The sequence below is a fragment of the Nymphalis io genome, chromosome 12 (genome assembly GCF_905147045.1).
Source record: "Nymphalis io chromosome 12, ilAglIoxx1.1, whole genome shotgun sequence".
NCBI lineage: Eukaryota > Metazoa > Arthropoda > Insecta > Lepidoptera > Nymphalidae > Nymphalis > Nymphalis io.
In genome coordinates, this window is record NC_065899.1 from 2,728,472 (window position 1) to 2,747,815 (window position 19,344).

At 28.9% G+C, this 19,344-nt stretch overlaps 5 protein-coding genes across 5 annotated transcripts in view; 3 read left to right on the forward strand and 2 right to left on the reverse strand.

Annotated features, from left to right (window-relative positions):
• The window catches only part of LOC126772258 (uncharacterized), a 347,965-nt gene that overhangs the window by 129,227 nt on the left and 199,394 nt on the right, over positions 1 to 19,344 (forward strand). The gene's annotated exons all lie outside the window — the stretch shown is intronic.
• The window catches only part of LOC126772183 (kelch-like protein 5), a 343,872-nt gene that overhangs the window by 83,486 nt on the left and 241,042 nt on the right, over positions 1 to 19,344 (reverse strand). The gene's annotated exons all lie outside the window — the stretch shown is intronic.
• LOC126772236 (transmembrane protein 127-like) lies at positions 1,202 to 5,945 on the forward strand. The gene is made up of 4 exons (XM_050492514.1): positions 1,202 to 1,383; positions 2,051 to 2,293; positions 2,974 to 3,273; positions 4,666 to 5,945. The coding sequence occupies exons 1-4, from the start codon at positions 1,359 to 1,361 to the stop codon at positions 4,944 to 4,946; spliced, it is 849 nt and encodes a 282-aa protein (XP_050348471.1). The 5' UTR covers positions 1,202 to 1,358; the 3' UTR covers positions 4,947 to 5,945.
• LOC126772251 (nuclear receptor-binding factor 2) lies at positions 7,219 to 8,281 on the reverse strand. Its single transcript, XM_050492529.1, has 2 exons — positions 8,119 to 8,281; positions 7,219 to 8,047 (listed from the first exon to the last, which is right to left on the reverse strand). Exons 1-2 carry the CDS (start codon positions 8,140 to 8,142, stop codon positions 7,346 to 7,348), a joined length of 726 nt encoding a protein of 241 aa, XP_050348486.1. The 5' UTR covers positions 8,143 to 8,281; the 3' UTR covers positions 7,219 to 7,345.
• Positions 11,004 to 14,515, forward strand: LOC126772270 (phosphatidylethanolamine-binding protein 4-like). The gene is made up of 4 exons (XM_050492561.1): positions 11,004 to 11,258; positions 11,982 to 12,074; positions 12,355 to 12,409; positions 12,512 to 14,515. Exons 1-4 carry the CDS (start codon positions 11,031 to 11,033, stop codon positions 12,703 to 12,705), a joined length of 570 nt encoding a protein of 189 aa, XP_050348518.1. The 5' UTR covers positions 11,004 to 11,030; the 3' UTR covers positions 12,706 to 14,515.

The window sequence follows — 19,344 nt, forward strand, 5'->3', positions numbered from 1 at the left end:
TCTATAAATATATTATTTTAATTTATTCTTTCTCCTATTTGTAATTTTCTTATGACAACATTATTTAAATTCTCCTTAAATTCATAATATGCATTCCGAGATAAGAGGTTAACATAAAAATATATGTGGACACCGTTCTTTATTCATAATTTAATTGAGTGTTTTATATTTCAATACCTGAAGAGAATGCTATTCCAATACCATCAATATCTTCAAGTTTCAATTTTGAAGATAACGCAGAAATAAAAACCACCAAAAGAAAATTGTAATTGAATGAAAAGTAAGAAAGAAAAATCTTAAAGCTGATGTTTTTTAAAAACGAAGGCTTTTGGAATTTTAAAAAAAAAACGTGTTGTCACGTATTTTTTAAAGCAAATAAATAGGTGCCTAATAAAACGAAATGCTAAATTATCATTATATATTAGTACAGAACTTAATCAAATCCTTGATATCATACAAAGATGCTAAAGCACTATTGATAACGGAAATAAAAACAAACAATGCAACGGTTTTTGGGTGTAGTTGGAGAAACAAAAAAATTATTGTAATTATTAAATATATAATAAATATTAAAAAGCCAAATTTTAAAAATCTCGTTTTAATTGAATCCTCAAAATATTTTATCCCCCAAAATAGGGAATGCAGTATACTAAGATAACATTAGATGCAAACATTAAGAAACTATCTCTGTCTCAATCGCAGTTACACGGTCACTTTGTGTATTAGTTTTTCTGTCTACGATTAAGTTCAAATGCATATAATTTGATTAATTATAATAATTTTTAAGTTATAATAGTTTTTTTTCGTGCTTTATTTCTATTAAAGCCTTAATTATAAATGAATTTATATTAAAAATAGCTACAGTACAAATCATAGTCGAGGGCGGTGATGCATTGGTTTGCTTTGAATCGCAATTCCAATTCTGTAGAGTAGATGAAAATTTAACTATTTATTTAGTGATTTTTCTGAGGCAAACAATTTTCATGGGTTATATTTATTTTACTAAGCAACTTAACTTTAAATAATGCGTGTAAAGGAATTTAGGAAATGAAATAGAAGATATACAAATTAGCAACAAGTGGCGCTACTGTAGCAGTTATAATACAAGTAAGAAAGAGAGGACCGATAGTTCCAATTTTGTTTAAATCAACCAATCATGTGATGTTAATATTTTTTTTTCTATGTGTCTGTCAAATGCAAAGTAAAATACGACAATGACAAGAGTAGGCAGTTTTAGTAGATAATTAATTCGCAAAACATTATTTAGTACTAATTGTTTATCTTCCTTGTGTTCGTAAGTGCTGCGATTGATTTTCAAAGTTCTGTTTGAGTTTTTTTCCGATGGTGCTTATATCACGATGAGCTGCATTACTTGGATTCGAGGTATATCGTCCTAACATTAAATAAGCAAATGGTTTAATGAAATTAAATACGTGTTTTGTAAAACAGTACGTAGCCATCATATTTTTTTAAAGAATACGAAATACTTTATAAAATAATTTTGTAGTGAGATAATTAACTTTGTTATTGAACCATTGAAATGTATTTCAAGATAATAAAATATAATGTTAATGTTTCCCTGTATTTTGATAACAACAATCATAATTAGTACCAGGAATTAATACCATTAGAACTTCGTACTTTCTGTAATCATTATTTATGGATTACATACTTATAAAAAATAAATTCGCCCCCCTCGAAGATCCGAGGAGTTTATACTATTTATAAGTTAGCATCACCACAGATTCGTATCCTAATTCACATTCCACTTAGCGTTTCGCGAGTAATTAGCTATTTAGAAGTAAACATTAGCAGAGCTTGTAACTTGTGGTAGATATGTATTTTAATAACTAAAAGTTAATAACATTTTAATATTCAATAAATAGTGGAACCATTCTCACTATGTAAAACCATCACCTATCTAGTATAATAAACGTATATTTTTTTTAAATAAATAAAAATATATAATATAAAAAAAATAGTTATTCTTTGGGTGTTGTATGTTTGTGAGATTTAATTTTTTAATTATGTATTTATTATCCATCTGCAGGTCTAAAAATTACATTACCATTCAAGGATAAAGAATTGAACAAAATTGCAGCAAGTTTCAATGCTTTAACATTCTTGTTGACTTGCGCAGCACTAGTGCAACCAAGTTGGTTTAAAATTAAGGGATTGCATTGTACCCAAAGCCTTTCATTGACACAATTCTTCACTTTTGATGAAGATGATGACAACAATCAAATAGCTATACAGACAGAATTTGATCCTTTAAACAGATCAGATTTTAATGGTATGTATAAATATTTATCAATGAATATTTTGTTTCACTTATGATGGTGATGAGTATGAATGTTGATGGATATAGAGGACGGGGAGGCCAAAGAAAGTGTGGATGGATTGCGTAAGAAAAGATATGTGTATGAAAGGACTGAGATGACGAGTGGCAGAGAGAAGTGGAAGGAAAATAAATGTTATGCCGACCCCGCGTAGTGGGATAAGGGCAGGAAGAAGAAGATTTTGTTTCACTCATCTAAAAAGCAAAATAAGATCTCCTGTTATCTTATCTTACCATGCTGCTCAAATGCCAGTTGGTGGATACATATGTGAATTTTCATGACATGCTGGTTACCTCACTATGTTTTTCAACACCACCAAGCATGAGATTAATTAGAGCTATAAATTAAGCACATGAAAAATCAGTGGTGCTTGGCTATATTATTAACGTGTCTGTGTGATACAAATCATATTGAGATGAGTCAATCTGTAATATTAGATCATTTAGTAATTTTTTTGCAATAAATATTGACTAATAGTAAGCTTGAATTGAAATTTATTCTTAAATTTATTGAGATTACTTTATGGAACAAATTAAAAAAAAATCACTAAGGTTGAATTTTATTATGTAGATCAAGTAAACAGAAGAAAATAATCATCATGATACTGATGAAACTTTTTTATCTGTATTTTCAGGTCTTCCACCATGTACAACACCAGAAATTATATTGCTCATGAGAATTTTGATATTACTTTGTTTCATGGTGCTATTGTGTTCTTGTATCGGAGTCCTGATTAATCTTATTAGTTTGAACAGCAAAGCAATCAAAATGCTACGAAGGAATGCCGTCCCTAGTATCATGTGTGTTTTTTGGGTCATCGCTATAGTCGGAGTTTGTTATTATACAACTGTCGTCTTAGGAAACACAAACAATAGTGATCCTAATACAATACAAGTTGATTATGAATATGGATTCTACACAATAACAGGAGCAGGTTTGTGGTGTCTTGAAGTTTTTACTATTAACTTCAAAATATTAAATTGAACACATAATTCATTAATTTCATATATTAAAATATATATATATCGCTTACTATCTGTAATAAAAAATCATGTTCATATTTTGACTTTTATATCGTACAAACCATGTTATTTTAAAGTGTTTTTTTTAATGTTCATTTTGGTTGAAATATTAGAATGTCAATTTTCATTTACAACTAATTCATAATCTGAACGACTCCCAACTATTTCGATTTTGATAATCAAATATAACTAATTCTACTTGGCTCTTAGAAGCACTTTTAAACCATAATTTTGCAGGATTGAACTAAATTTAAAAGTACAATATTTTTCTCAAATTAGTAAAATAGTACTAGAAATTAAAGTTTTTCAAAATTAGTTAAAAGTATAATTAAATTAATGTTGTAATATTTAATTTTATGTGGGTGTAGGGTTATAAAATTGTTAAGTTAAATTTAAGATTCAAAAGAGGCAAATAAAAATAAAAATCGGTAGAGATGGAAAAATAGAAATTAAACAAACCTCTTTTTTTTTTTTTTTTTTATAGAATAGGAAGGCGGACGAGCATATGGGCCACCTGATGGTAAGTGGTCACCAACGCTCTTAGACATTAGCATTGTAAGAAATGTCAACCATCGCTTACATATCCAATGCGCCACCAACCTTGGGAACTAAGATTTTATGTCCCTTGTGCCTGTAATTACACTGGTTCACTCACCCTTCAAACCGGAACACAACAATATCAAGTATTGCTGTTTTGCGGTAGAATATCTGATGAGTGGGTGGTACCTACCCAGACGAGCTTGCACAAAGCCCTACCACCAGTGCACAAAGCCCTACCACATTCTAAAGAATAGTGCTCTGGAAGTCAGAAAAAGTACCCATATACAATAGATTTACCAAATAGATAGTAAATCTATTTTCTAAATTATTAATTCCAAAATGCAAAATGCTCGTGCGCCAGGATGACTATATCCATTTAAAGTTTATATAATTAAGTTACATTAAATAATTTCTTCTTCTTTTCTTTAATTCTTAACAAGTGCCAAAGTAAAATTGTACAAAATAAGATTAACAAAACAATAAGTTGTTATCTAAATGGATACAAATTAATGTTATAAATATAAATATTACTAAAGTTAAATTTTCTAATCTAAATACAAAATTTAAATGTGTAAATATTTTTTGAATCCTTTGAATGCCAACTTTTTGAAATAAAATATCAAGTTACAGTTTATATAAATTTTAATAAATTTGTTTTATTTATTTTAAAATAATGCATCCATGTAACATACGTCAAAATTACGTTACAATGTGTCATGTTAATAATAATTCTGTAATAAAAAAATTAAATAATACTCCTACAGGTGCTCTAGCTCTTCTAGCATCGGCTGCAAATTTATGGGGTGCGCCATTATCAAATGATGAAGACTTGCAAAGACGAAATCTAATGGAAGATTGGGATGGATATGAAGCCCACAGTGTAGGTCCAACACCAGCAGTGCCTACTCTACCTCCTTACACACCCACCCCAAACTATGTCTCGACTGCACATCCAACATTTGCACCACCAGTCCTTGGCACTCAACAATACTTTCCTTTTGATGATCTCTCTATCTTACCACCTCCTCCTCCATACACACCCTAGAATAAGCTCATACAACATTTACCAAATATCTAAATTGGACTCGAATATGACTATTATATTCTTCATTCATGTAACATTGATGTTTTACACTAGTGGTGGGTCAAATTCTTTAATATAATTTGTGAAGGAACAATTTTGCAAAGCAATTCCAACTGTTAGACTGAAGGGTTCTCAAGTTGGAGTGACCACCATATTGTGACCACATAAAAAATAGTGGTGTATATCTTTAATTGTTATTATTTTTAAAACCTGCCTTAACTGACCTATCTTAGGTATCTAAATATGCTTATATTGAAGTAGATGCAGTCACAATTTGATTATTATAACAGATAAGAGTATTAAAAATAACTTAGATTAAACATAGTCCATTTCTTTGTAATATCATTAACAGAATGTTCAACATTCTAGCCAAATTCTCTAGTCCCCATTATCAATAAATGGCATGCCAGTCGAATAGTCGTAATGGGCAGACATAAAAAAAACATTCATCTCATCACTAGTTTTCATAACACATAACACACACAAAATACTCCAAACTAACTCAAATATTTTTTTAGAATGTAAACAAAAGTTAAAATGTAAAATTAACAACTGATGATTTGATATTTTTTGTTTTGACAACTACTGTCCCTAAGTTTTTCTTTATTTACTATTTCTGGCTACTAAGTACTGGTTATTTGAAAAAAAAAAATATACAACATGATTAATAGAAGTAATAGAAATGAATTAATTTTAACTGCTGCAAACAACCAAAGCTTAATTTGAATGACTAAAATTGTTTAAAATATTTTTCAGGTGATAGCAATCATTTTTATATAAAAAGCACTGTGTTTTATTATATCCTGACCAGAAACAGTTTAATTACAAAAACGTTAGAGCTAAAATATTACTGAACTTGACTAAAATCAATAAGGATTACATACCATAATGGATAAAATATATGTATATGAAGGTTGATAAAAAAAAAAAAACATTTTAGTTGTTAAATGTAGTTAGTAGTCGGAAATTAATGTGATAAATGTTTTAGATGAATCTCAACCAAATGCATACACTTACAATTACATTACTATTCATTCCAGTTGTATCATTTGTTTCAATTAAATAGTAAAAAAACTTGATTTATATAAAACCTTTTTTTTGCAAATTTTAGTGTAATCGTAACGATATATTAAGAATATATGAAACATTTTTAAATAATAATATTTACTTTATTTTCTATATGTGGTTGTGAGTTTATACATAATATTGTGCATTTTGGAATGTGATTTGCCATTATAGTGCCTAATTTCATCGTATTCTGAAATATTTTAAATTACTAAAAAATTCAAGTGTTCATAAACGTCTAAAGTATTGTATTATTATGCTATTTATAAATATATAATGTTTCGTGTTGATGATTTGAATAAAAGGCTTCAGAATATTTCACCTTCTTACGAAAAGTTATGATGTATAAGATTGTAGTTATATTAATCTATATAGATGCATAATTATTGTTCATTTTCAATATGAAGCCTTGTCAATAGAATAATAACGAACATTAAATATAGTTAGATGTTCTAGTGTTAAAATAATATTCTTAATGTATAATGGATTCTTTTAAGTATTTTAGGATTTGTCATATTTTTTGGAACTGGACGGATTTAAGAATATTTACTTGCTGTTTTCTAAATAGTAAAAATATGAAAAATGTTTAAATATGCCTTAGATTTATTACTAAAAAACTTGTAAGTAGGAGTTATTTTTAATAACAAATTTCACTGATGTTATTTGTGATAGACAAGTTATGAAGACCAAAACCATAGAAATGTTAATAAGTAGTAGGGTATTCAATTTTAAATAAATTCTTACATAGAGATTTAGGAAAGCTTTTAAAATGATAAGTTGCGCATATACTTGTATTTTTAATGTATTGGCTGAGCTTCGAAAATTACAAAAATTTAAAATCTAGCTATTTTTAAGTATTTTCTATAAATACTTGGCACAGATTAAAGTCTATAATTGATATATATTTTTTTTAATATTCTTTATCAACTGCTGTATTTTTCATGTTACCAAAAACTATAAAATGTTAATAGGTAGGTATTGTTTGTTAAAGTATAAATTTTTAGACATAAGAATAGTTATTCCCGGTAGACTAACTGGGAAATTTATTTTTACATTTAAAATAAGAGTAACATTTTATTTTTGTGTAAGACTAATATGCAATACATATCTACTAAAAATATATTGTATTTTATTTCATGCTGCAATTTTGTATAATAAAATAATAACAGAGAATACAATTGATTTAATTACAAAATCAATTTGCATCATAAATCTATTATTTACATAAAAAAAATATATCTAACTTTATTAACAATATTTATAAATACACACAATTTATACTTATGTGGATTAAATCATTCAAAAAAATTTACATGAAACGGTTTTCCCATTTGTTCTCTGGAACTGTCTTTACTATAACCGTCAGAAAGCAAACTTAATGCGGAGAAGTCATTTCTCTCTAATGACTCATCCTGAGATTGTATATTAAGATATTTGACTCGTTCCTTTTCTAAATAATTAACTCTTTCCTTTAGGGTTATGTTGTCATCTTTGATGACTTCAACTTGGAGTAAAAGTTGCTCTACCATTGTCTGTAGATTTTGATTATGACTTTGAACTTCCTCTACAATCATTTGCTGTGATTTTTCTGCAACATTGCCATCTGTTACATCAACCGAGCTTTTTTCATTAGACTGTTCACATTTAACAGACAATATGTTTAATAAATTACCAGATTCATTGACAGCCTTATAAATTGCAACTTGTAATGTTGAAATATCATTACCATTAAGGTTAAATTGAGGATCATTGCTTAAACATTTTATATTATCAAGAGCTTTTTTTACCCTTGCATATTGTTCTTTTTTATTTTTAACTAAATCCTTTTGTTTAAGATGATAGTTATGTTGCAGAGTTATTGATTCTAAAGCTACCGATGAATTTGTTGACTTAAGTGCATCGAGAAGTAATTCTGCCGCATTGTGATGACATTGTATAGCCTCATCATATCTGTTGTGTTTCAAGTGGGCTTCAGCTCGTCTGTGCTGTTGATGGGCCTAGAAATAAAACATTTTGGAAACACGTACATAAAATAATGGTACAACAAAAACAAATTTAAATTACTTACTAAGTTTAAAGGATGAAATTCCATTATGATTTTATCTTAAAAAGCAATTCAAAAGTTGATAGTAAATTATGTTCAGTGTTTTTTATGAAAGCTGTTTGTTTTTATTTCATTGCTTTGGACTATCTATATAGGTATTAGAAGAAGACAGACGTCACAGCACGAAATGACAAATGACAGTGTCCAGCAGTGATGCCATCTCCTGTTGTACACTCGGTTTGAGAGGTAATTTCATATACAAGAGACGTATCTCTTGATCAACTGGTTAATACAATTATTACATTTATGTACCAAGTGACTTCTACATGTGAAAAATGCATAAACACAACATCTATTTTATACTACTTGAATGTATTTTTAATTTGTATATGAAATTACCTCTCAAACGGAGTGTACAACAAAAAATTTAGGGATTCCTAATCGATATTCAGGGGTATTTGAAGTTGTTTCTAGGGGGAACATTCTGTAGGAGTTGGCATCACTGCTGGACACTGTCACTTGTCAATGTCATTTCGTGCTGGACGTCTGTCTTCTTCTCATACCTATATGTATAGATAGTCCAAAGAAATAAAATAAAAACAAACAGCTTTCATAAAAAACACTGAACATAAATTACTATCAACTTTTGATTTGCTTCTTAAGATAAAATCATAATGGAATTTCATCCTTTAAACTTGGTAAGTAATTTAATTTTGTTTTATCATTTTTTGGTGTACGCGTTTCCAAAATGGTTTATTTCTAGGCCCATCAACAGCACAGACGAGCTGAAGCCCACTTGAAACACAACAGATATGATGAGGCTATACAATGTCATCACAATGCGGCAGAATTACTTCTCGATGCACTTAAGTCAACAAATTCATCGGTGGCTTTAGAATCAATAAATCTGCAACATAACTATCATCTTAAACAAAAGAATTTAGTTAAAAATAAAAAAGAAATATATGCAAGGGTAAAAAAAGCTCTTCCTAATATAAAATGTTTAAGCAACTATCCTCAATTTTATTATGTGTAAGTGTTAGTTTAATCATGTGTAAATGAATCACGAATGTAAAGATAATGGATTTAAATACCGCCTTCATATTATTCACATCTGTTGTTTCTTACTAAAATACGCATAATATAATAAGAGCGAAAGTGATGAGTATTATTTTATTATAATCATTCATTATCAAATATGTTTTTCATTAATAAATAAATATGGTAAAACAGGCGTTTTTAATTGTCCCTAGGTAATAGAAATGATATTCTAAAAATATTAGAAACAATTTAGTTGTATAGATAAAAAAAATCTTAGTCCATTTCAACATATCGGTGCTTTTGTGAAGGATTATTCCTAATTATAACATTTATGTAGATATATGTATTTGTAAAACACGGTATATGTGGTGAGAATATGGATGTATAGTGCATAATGTTTGCGACAAATATTTTTGTACGCGAGCCTTGTGACTGAATGTAACCGTTTGTTTAAGCCGCCATTTTGTAAACTTAAAAAAAGTAGATCACGTTATTGTATAACGAGAGTAAATTCACTTTTACAAAATATTATTTTAAAATAATCTACGGTTCTTATATATGTTATTGTTAAACATTAAGTGTATATTGTGTGTATGTATATATTTTATTGATTGTAATAAATGTTTTTTTAGTATGGCAACATTAAGTACATTAGAGGTATAAATTAGATTTAATGAAGAAAAATAGTTTAAAGCATAATCTTTAAAATTTTAAGAGATTGTTTAAATTTAATTTATAGAAAACGTAAACAGAGTTAACAGAAATATTTTCATCAAAAGACGTGACATTTGAAAAAAAAAAATTACTTTGACCAGTACGTGTACAAGCCCGCTGACCGTTGTACTATTATTTCAATTTCAATATATTATAGTTTTTTGATATTTCAATTATAGCCACGCTTGGAGTTTATATTTGGTTTAGACTTTTGGTTGGGTTCGAGGATTAATATAAATTGAAAATAAAAAATCTTGAATAATAGACCCCCTAAATAAATATACCCCCTAAAAATCCTCTGGACATCTTGATTCCCTCCAAATTTGGGGGGTAAACCCCAAGTTGGCATCAATGGTGTCTAGAGTAAAGTGTTAGGAGAAGTATATCTGTGTATAAAAAGTATCCCTCAAAATGTGTTTAATTTTGGTGGCACTTCAAAAAATGAACGCGCTAATACTGACCAGTGAAAAACAGAATTTGAGAGAGAAAATTTGTCTTTATAAGGCGCTATTTTCAAATTATTTTGTTAATTGAATAAACACATAAATGTTAATTTCGGGTAAAACAAATTTTAGCAATATATGGAATAAATAAATTTAATACATTTCGGTTGAAACTTTTTCGGATGAAGATCCATATAAGACACTTTTTCTTAGCACTACACTCCATAATAAGTCACTAAAAAGGTTAGGTACATAATATCTACAAAGTAAAAGGTATATAACTATACAAATAAGGTGAACACTCTTTATGGATAAAAAAGTCCTGCTATAGTAAAATACCGAAATTTAAAACAAAAGTATCAAAAATTGTTACCATAATAAGACAAAATAAATATTAGTATGTTAAAATATTAAACAACAATCTAGTTTAGGTTAGATATTGTTTGTCGCTCAACTACAAACGTTACAGTTCACTATTCATTAGCTTCTCTAAAGTTAGAAAAAAAGAACAAATTCAATGATTGTGTGCATAAAGAGTTGATTTTCAAACCAACGTAATACATAATATACATACAGACTATCAAACGAAAAATAAAAAATGTTTATCGTCCAAAGTAATTGCCATGATTAGTCTCGTAACAATGAAATGAAACAATGTTGTTTTATAAATATATTACGTATAGCATTGGTTACAATTTCAGTTTAGTTTAGCATTCGTAGTCAGTCTACTGTTTTAAAATGATTTGGGAATTAATACCAGTATTCATTTTTATAAGGCTTTCCAGTGCTTCACAGCAATGTGCAATAGTGGACGTAAAAAGCCTATTAGAAGGATGCGATCGTTTGTTAGGCCTAAATATAACAAGTGTTGGTGGTACAATGGTTAACGATCACAACTGCGATGTTCTGTTACCTAAACAAGTTTTTATTGAAGAACCGCTTTTCCAATATTTATTAGCAGATTCGGTGTGTAATGAATTGTAATATTTAACAATAATTTTTTAAATTATTGTGTCTATGTCATCAAGAAAATTGTTTGCAACGACTTTTTATATTCTGATAATGATACAGTTATATTATTTAAACAATACATACAATGTATTTATTTTCAAGAAAATATTTTGATTTTACATCGATTTTGATGTCAAAGATATTTAACAAAGTCTAGCATAACTACAAAGTCTCGTGCTCCTCATATGAGTCTAGTTTTTAGTTAACTCCATACGATACTGCATATAATAAAGTATCTTCCTTTATCTTCATCTCACATGGCCACCGGTGTACCTTGAGGTTCCACCATGGCCCTCAGATGCATCTTTTTGCAAACAACATATTCGAACAATTTGATTTAATGAAGCTCGCATTACTTGCAGAGACAACATTACTTATAAATCACCGTTACCGTAGACTACGTAATTAACAAGCCAATTTTCAACCAATACATTAGGCAAAAATGTCGCCGTATTCTTTAATGGTGTAAACGGCTTAGTAGTTTACTTGCTGCTACTGTTAAGAATATTGTCAACTTGAAATTAAAATGGCAACAAAACGTTCTTTTAATATCTTATCTACAAATACCTATCAACAAATTTGCTTAAATTTCTGTATGAGGTTAAAAAGAAGGAGGTTCTCAATTTATCATCTTTTTTTTTCAGTTATATATTATTATCGTTATATATCTTTTTTCAGAAAAAGTTTTACACTATTATTATGGTCGATCCAGATGCGCCTCCTCAATTGGAAGGAGAATTTTATCTGCACATGATTAAATCAAATATTCCAGTAAGTATTTTCTAATCATCAATCAATTAGGATAACTAGTTGCCGACAGTGGCTTCACCTGCTTGTAAGGTGGAAATGGGTGGGACTCCAGGGAAAAGTAGCCTATGTCCGTCCTTTGTGTTCAAACTTGCTGCGTACTATATTTCATCAAAATCGGTTCAGTTGTTCAATCGTTAAAACGTTATAGATATACAGGCAAAGTTACTTACGCATTTATAATATTAGTAGGTATAGCTGTTACACAAAAGTTGGTGATTGATACTCTGTTTCTTTTTTTAAGGGTCTTGCTCTGAAATCCAAGGAGACAGTTAAAACCGTCGGTATTGATTATAGAGGTAAATATACTTTAAAGTATTATTTATTGATTAGTGGTTTCCTAAGGAAAAACAATTATACATATCTATTGATGTTATTTATTATTCTTACTAAATTTTCAGGTTACAAGCCGCCAACGCCACCTCGCGGGACAGGTGCACATCGCTATATGAACTTGTTATACGAACAAGAGGACGGAAATAATTTTTTACCTAACGTTCCTTCATCTCGCGGCCGCTTCCATTTTGCGAACTGGCTCCGTGGAAAAAACCTTTGTGGACCAGTCGCAGCTACGCAGTTCCGAACACAGTACTAGATGGCGTTAGATGTCTTAAATATAATCGGGCAAAATATATATTATTAATGATTATGTTAGTATAGTATATAATTAAATGTATTGATACCTTATATCTATGAAGGAACATAAAAATTATTTTTGCATGTTCTAGTTCTATGTAATAAATAGTCGCAAAAAAAACGGAACGACATTTAATTTCAAATAAGACGACTTAATTATTATATTCTCAATTTCTATCTGAAAAGTCATCAATCTGTTGCTTTCATTTATAAAAGGCAAAGAAAATGTAATAAAAACTAAATGCATAACATCTTTGATCTTTCACCTCGTTGGATGCTCTCAATATTCTCCGTTTAATGCCAGAGAGATCACTTAACAAGCTGAAGTGGCTTATCTTTTCTACTTTTGAGCGACATCAAAATTGAAATATGTCTAGAATATAAATCAAACATGACATTATTTATTTATTATATTTAAAACAGAACGCAAACTAACTGAAAAGTAAATCAATAGTAACTGAAACTAATTAATAATTAATAGATAAGGCCGAGACCGGCGCCAGTGCTTAATTTCGACAAGGCGGTCAAACTAAGTTGAAAAATAAAGGCTGCACGATTGCGTAGGCTGCGCACGCGACACTTCCCTCTCACCTTCTGCCCACGCGCAACCGCGTCTAATTTATATAAACAAATTATTATCCCATCTCACACTAACTACTGGTTTATAACCCTTTACCTAAGAAGGCGACTGCCGTTTGACCTGAACATATTATTTGCTCGAATCGTTGATATCGGAGACTATTTGTTTGTTTAATATATCAAACCTAATTTATAACAACTATATGAGCTTATCTAATAACAAATCTTTAAAAAAATATTTGGTATAAAACAACGTTTTAAATCATACTACTATCCACCAATGGATTCGCCCGCGAGGCGGTAGGTAATATTAGGTATCATATGACCTTTTCTGTATCCCTGACAACATATATGCAAAATTTCACCATAATCGGTTGAGTAGTTAAAACGTGAACGCATAATAAATAAACAAAGTCACTTTCGCATTAATAATGTTAGTAAGGATTTATATTATTTCCTTATAAATGATTACACTACATACCGCGCCAAGTTTGGTAGAAACTGCATTCTTAATTTTGACAAAGGATTACAGAAATAAAGTGAACGTCACCAGATACAGCTTTGAGTTTTTTGGCTTATCTTGGGTGGTCCCGGTTATTTTATTGCGGCTGTGAAAAATTCTTACTTGCAAAAATATGTACAAAGCAAATTAACAATTGATTTCGTATGACTGAAGAGTTTTTGACTCGTGGACTTTTTTATCTTATTCAATAAAATATGTTCACTGCTTAAAAAGTTTTAAAAAACAATGTATGATTGTTTATAATTTTTAATATCTTATGAATATAAAATAATTTTTCTTCAAACAGTTTCAATAACTAGTGGGCATACCGTAGGCGTAAATGTACAGATTTAAAAGAAAACTTGACCTAAGTTAAAATTAGAATACTTATGTTTGGAGATAGCCGCTTAGTAAAATCCAATCCAAAAATTTTAGTTTCCCTAAAGTGTGAACATTAGGCATTTTGAAAACATATTTTCGCAAAAACCTAAAAAACTAATACAAAACCATACGACTTTTTGCCGAGCGACGCACTACTTTTGCTTTTTGCTTTCTCATAATTCTAGTTAGGTAACAGTTTCAGTTTGCGAGGTATAGAAATACACCTACATGTAATAGAAACAAGGTTAGAGTTCAGATAGAACGTATGTTATGCACATTTAAAACAAGTAAATTAATCTTTTATGTAACTATATAATTTGCTTGTATTACATTGTTGATTGCTTAAGGTTATCTTAATAAAAAATATATTTAAAAAATATTACTGATAATAGAATATACACATATCATTGCAATACTAGTATGTATTACATTATATGAATAATAAATCATTGTAAAAAGAACGTCTTAATATTTTTGTTTTTTTGATATCATTATCGATTATCGATATTAAGATCTAAAACAACGCTTTCTTCAAACACTCTTGTATAACCCACTGTCTACTTACGCATGTTCCTACTAGATGAATTTGAGCCTCTTATCTACTAGATGAATTTTAATGAACATTAATTATGATGGATTGATTATACTTAAAAGAAATATCGAACTTAGTTCGAAAATTAATTATTTCGCGCAATACAACAAGCATTAGTATAAAAAAAGACAAATATACAATTTAATACGGATCAACGATGTATGTATTGAAATAAAAACAATATTATATAAAACAATAAAGGATATAAAAATATATGTCGTTATTTTTCAAATTTTTCGATACTTGATTTTGAAGTTACCACCAATTAATTGTGGAGTCGGTGTCAACTACGGCAAGTCATGGAAACTATTAAAATAAATAATTAGGTTCTAATATGCCATGTCTCTATCATCCACATTGTAAAAAAAAATAGAAATGGAACTCCATCTTTTTATCGCTTATTCCCTTATCAAACTTATATTTTCCATTTGCACAATTGAAATAAACAATTTGGTTCAATAATAAGCAATGATGATTAATTTCTATTAATGAACAACAGAACGTTCTCAGAATGAGGAGTCTCATTCAAAGGTGATTAATTCCGGTTAACCACAGCCGATAAAGATATAAACAGTAACAATTATTTGAATGTAATTTTTAAATTTATTATAAACTATTTCAATTTTTATGTATGATTCAATATTTATTATTATTACACATAAAACTGCTTAAATCCTTTTTTTAGATATTAATTATATAAGTTAAGGGAGTGAAAATGTAGCATACATTATAACAAAAAAGAACATACTTAGTAACATGTATAACCTTTTCCAAATAAAAAAAATTACATTTTATTTTATTTTTTATTTTATTTATTTTAAGGACCACTAGTAGCTACTACATGTTTTAATAACAAATGTAAAACAATTTAGTGAAAATAGCTAACATGTGAAGCTTTTTAAAGTAGCCACAACAATTACAATATTTGTTTTAAAAATACATTAACACATAATTATAGCAACATGAGTAGAAAGATTAAAAAAAAAAAAGTCCAAATTGGTACAAATTAAAGATCATAAAAAAATAAACATGCACTTAATAAAATTAAAATTAATAACACAAATAGTTTGAAATTGATATAGGTACAAATTAAAATTAAATAATTCATTAAATTCATGCAAAGTTTACGTTACAAAAAAATTACTAAAAATATACTAATTAATACAAAATAAAATTAAGATAACATTATTTATTATTTATTTATTTATTTATTATTTATTTGCATCTCTCAACAATTCTAGCGCCCGTTTACGATAAATCATGGCAGAGTCATTAAAAATATCTAGATCTTGACAAAAACCATTGTACAACCGTGATGATCTAGGCATTGGTGCATTACATCCTAATTTCGTTTTTGATATTCTGACATCAAAAGTGCCCAGAAAACTACGAACATTGCGCCTTGGAATACGATAGTATATCTTTTCAAGTAAGTAAGTACAGTCGATCTCGTTACGAATTATCTTAAATAGGAAAGAGAGATCTAATAATTGTCTGCGTACAGAGAGTACTCTGATTACATTATAGAATATACTAGATTGTGTACTTAAATAATAAGATTCAGCACTAATTGATGAGTGGAAATGGGAAAATTACCTTAAAATATTCGACACACATATACCAAATAAATATTAAAATTTTATTTGTCAGCAATGACAGCCATTTTCTTTCTATTATTGAAAAAGAAGTAAAGCATCTTAGTGAGAGTAGCATTGCTCCCTGTGCGTTTATAAATGTAACACTTAGACGATTTAAGCTGCGAATTCATATGAAATAAAAAAAAATGTTATAAAAATACGGTATTCAAATATATTAGTAATCTATATGGTATCTATGAACTATTCTCTGGTCATCAGCGACAAATCTGATACCTTGACTTCACAAGTAAGATTAAATATTTTTGCCCCCTCCTTTTTGCGAGATTCTATGGCATACTTTAGAGATTTCAAAGGTTTACGTGTGGATTAAAAGAGGACACGATTACTAAAAAATTCTCACCAAAATTTCCCGCACCCTAAATAATACCCCCCGGCCCAAGCCTAATCGGCCAAATTTACCCATAGTAAATTTGTACTTGCCTGTCATCGATGTTTCATATAAATTAACCCTAAATTACTAGAGCATTCAGAACAATGTCTATGAGGCCTTAAAAAAATATACCTATTTTAAAAACATCTTAACAATATATAATATAGTTTTATATTAGTGAGTAGGTAAAAATATGCTATTAGGAAAGTTTTATATCTTTATAATGATATAATTGTACGTAATATACAATGTAAATAAACATACAGACATTAAAGTCTACGATCGAAGTCGTTAAATGTCGAATTTCATTAATATATTTAAAAATAAAGGCGAGTCCAAATTCCGTTGGTCAGGTTGGATCACCAACTTGAATGTTTTTTATCACAGGAAGCTAGTCTGTCGTAAATTAATCAACCGTTCTTCGACAATTTCTTTTTAGTTATTACACACTTCATACAGAATAGTCTTGAGACTGTCTTGACTGACATTCGATTATATCATATCAATATACTTTATAGAAATTGTTTATTTACAAGCTATTTTAAATCTTCATGTGCTAACGGCTTGAAATGTAGATTGTACTGAACCAGCGAGAAACTAAGAAGTTATTATTTGTTCAAATGTGTATACATTAAGTATATGAACAATAAATCTACTCGAAATCTAGCAATCGGTAGTTTCGTGCATTTTGTAAGTAATAGATTATAACTCAGTTATAAGCTTTAATTATAACATTATTTTAATCACGTTTTAAATAAAAAATATTATCTAAATATATCATATAATCTTTATAATTAAGAGGACGTAACACTTTAAATCGATAATACTGTCTATATATACTTATATTATATATATTTATATATACTTTATAAAAAAATCCAGCTTTATTAATTGATAATTTTAATTTATATATTGTATTATTTGGTTTGACTTTACAATTTAGAATAAAATATAATACCCTACATTAATATCTATTGCCGACTTATGTGCGCGAAGTTACTGCCACAACCGGTTTGGCGTGTGCTATGCTGTCACCGGAAATGCTCTGAACGCGACTGTTAGCACTCGAAAACACCTTAAATATTTAATCAAAACTAGAAGACGTTTCCTGAAGCTAACGGAATTACTCGTTAGTTGATTGTGTTTTGATAACCGATGGTAGAGGTTTACAAATAAGTTAATATATGTATGTAAATAGACATAGAAAAAATAGTTCTGTAACTTTTTCTCCTCCGTTTGTCAATTGAATTTCCTACCGTTTGGTAGAAAATAGCTTTATTTATTGTTATTAAAAAAAATGTTGAAAATAAAAGTAAGAAATTGTTCGTTTCCGGCATTTTCATAAAAATGTTTATATGTTTTCCTTAATCAATAATGGTTATAGTGAATTGGGACCATTGGATAATTTATTGTAATTGTGTAATTTCCTTACACTCGTGTAATTGTCCTTAACGCGACACTGTATAGGAAACCTAACAAGATTTTTCACATCTTAAATTTCAAATGCACTCCACATATGTACTATAAATAAACTCTTAAAGTAGAGTATAGAACACGTATTTCGTATTACTTAACAAAACATTGTTTCGAATTTTCCACGCAAAGGCTAAAGGTCACAATAAGGAGTGAAAACATAACATCTAAGACATTTTTGTTGTATACCATTAATTTGTAAATTTAAGATTTCGATTCTCTTCTAAGGTCGACTAAAAGTTGAGTTTTCCTTCCGGCCACCCACGTCCGCCCTCGCGTGCCCTCCCGCCTCCGCGCGATCATAATATCAATCACTGAATAAAATAGATACCATTTCCATGATAGTACCTACCTTTGATATAGAGGTTAATAATTGCACCGCATTTAGCCGTTTATTACACCCGATAGCGAGTTCTATATTACCTAATAGTCCCCTCAATTTCTTAAATAGCTATTTCAGATACTAATATAGGCTTCTGTTGTAACTAACAGTAATGTATTTTCATCGAGAAACCAGGGTAATTTTAATTTCGATTTCATTACGTAATCGTTTTACTAAATCGGTATATATGAATAAATATAATATGTTTTAACGATTCGCTTAGATTTATATTGGATAGGTCGTATGTTAAAATTGTATAATTTTTAGGAATATTTCTCTAAGCTTAATAAGTAAAATATTTGTATTTTACTCTCTCCTGTCTTCATGATAACTAACGTTTAACGTATTGTAACCGTAAAATTATTAATTTGATACACAAAAAATTATCCCTGTCATACAGTGGTTTTATATATCTACATTAGCTAATCTTTACACGCCTTTACACGGGTAGATAAGAAGAAAAATGTATTTTGGATAGGATTAGCATAAAATCCGTTCTTAGCGCGCTCACTAAGAACGGAGTCTGAGAACTGCGTCTAAGGAGTAACTATGACAAATTTCAAATAAATTGGGCAGATAGCTTAGGAGATTTCGCGGTGAGTGTTATTTCGCTTATTTATACGTACGAATAGATAAAAAAATATGTACTAAAAATTATAAC

Bases quoted from the DNA above. Each gene is read 5' to 3' on its own strand.
- LOC126772236 (XM_050492514.1), top strand. From the start codon at position 1,359: ATGAGCTGCATTACTTGGATTCGAG. The intron at 1,384-2,050 runs GTATATCGTCCT...ATCCATCTGCAG, and splicing joins CTGCATTACTTGGATTCGAG to GTCTAAAAATTACATTACCA. The intron at 2,294-2,973 runs GTATGTATAAAT...CTGTATTTTCAG, and splicing joins AAACAGATCAGATTTTAATG to GTCTTCCACCATGTACAACA.
- LOC126772251 (XM_050492529.1), bottom strand. From the start codon at position 8,142: ATGGAATTTCATCCTTTAAACTTA. The intron at 8,048-8,118 runs GTAAGTAATTTA...TTTTATTTCTAG, and splicing joins AATTTCATCCTTTAAACTTA to GCCCATCAACAGCACAGACG.
- LOC126772270 (XM_050492561.1), top strand. From the start codon at position 11,031: ATGATTTGGGAATTAATACCAGTATTCATTTTTATAAGGCTTTCCAGT. The intron at 11,259-11,981 runs GTGTGTAATGAA...ATCTTTTTTCAG, and splicing joins AATATTTATTAGCAGATTCG to AAAAAGTTTTACACTATTAT. The intron at 12,075-12,354 runs GTAAGTATTTTC...TCTTTTTTTAAG, and splicing joins TGATTAAATCAAATATTCCA to GGTCTTGCTCTGAAATCCAA.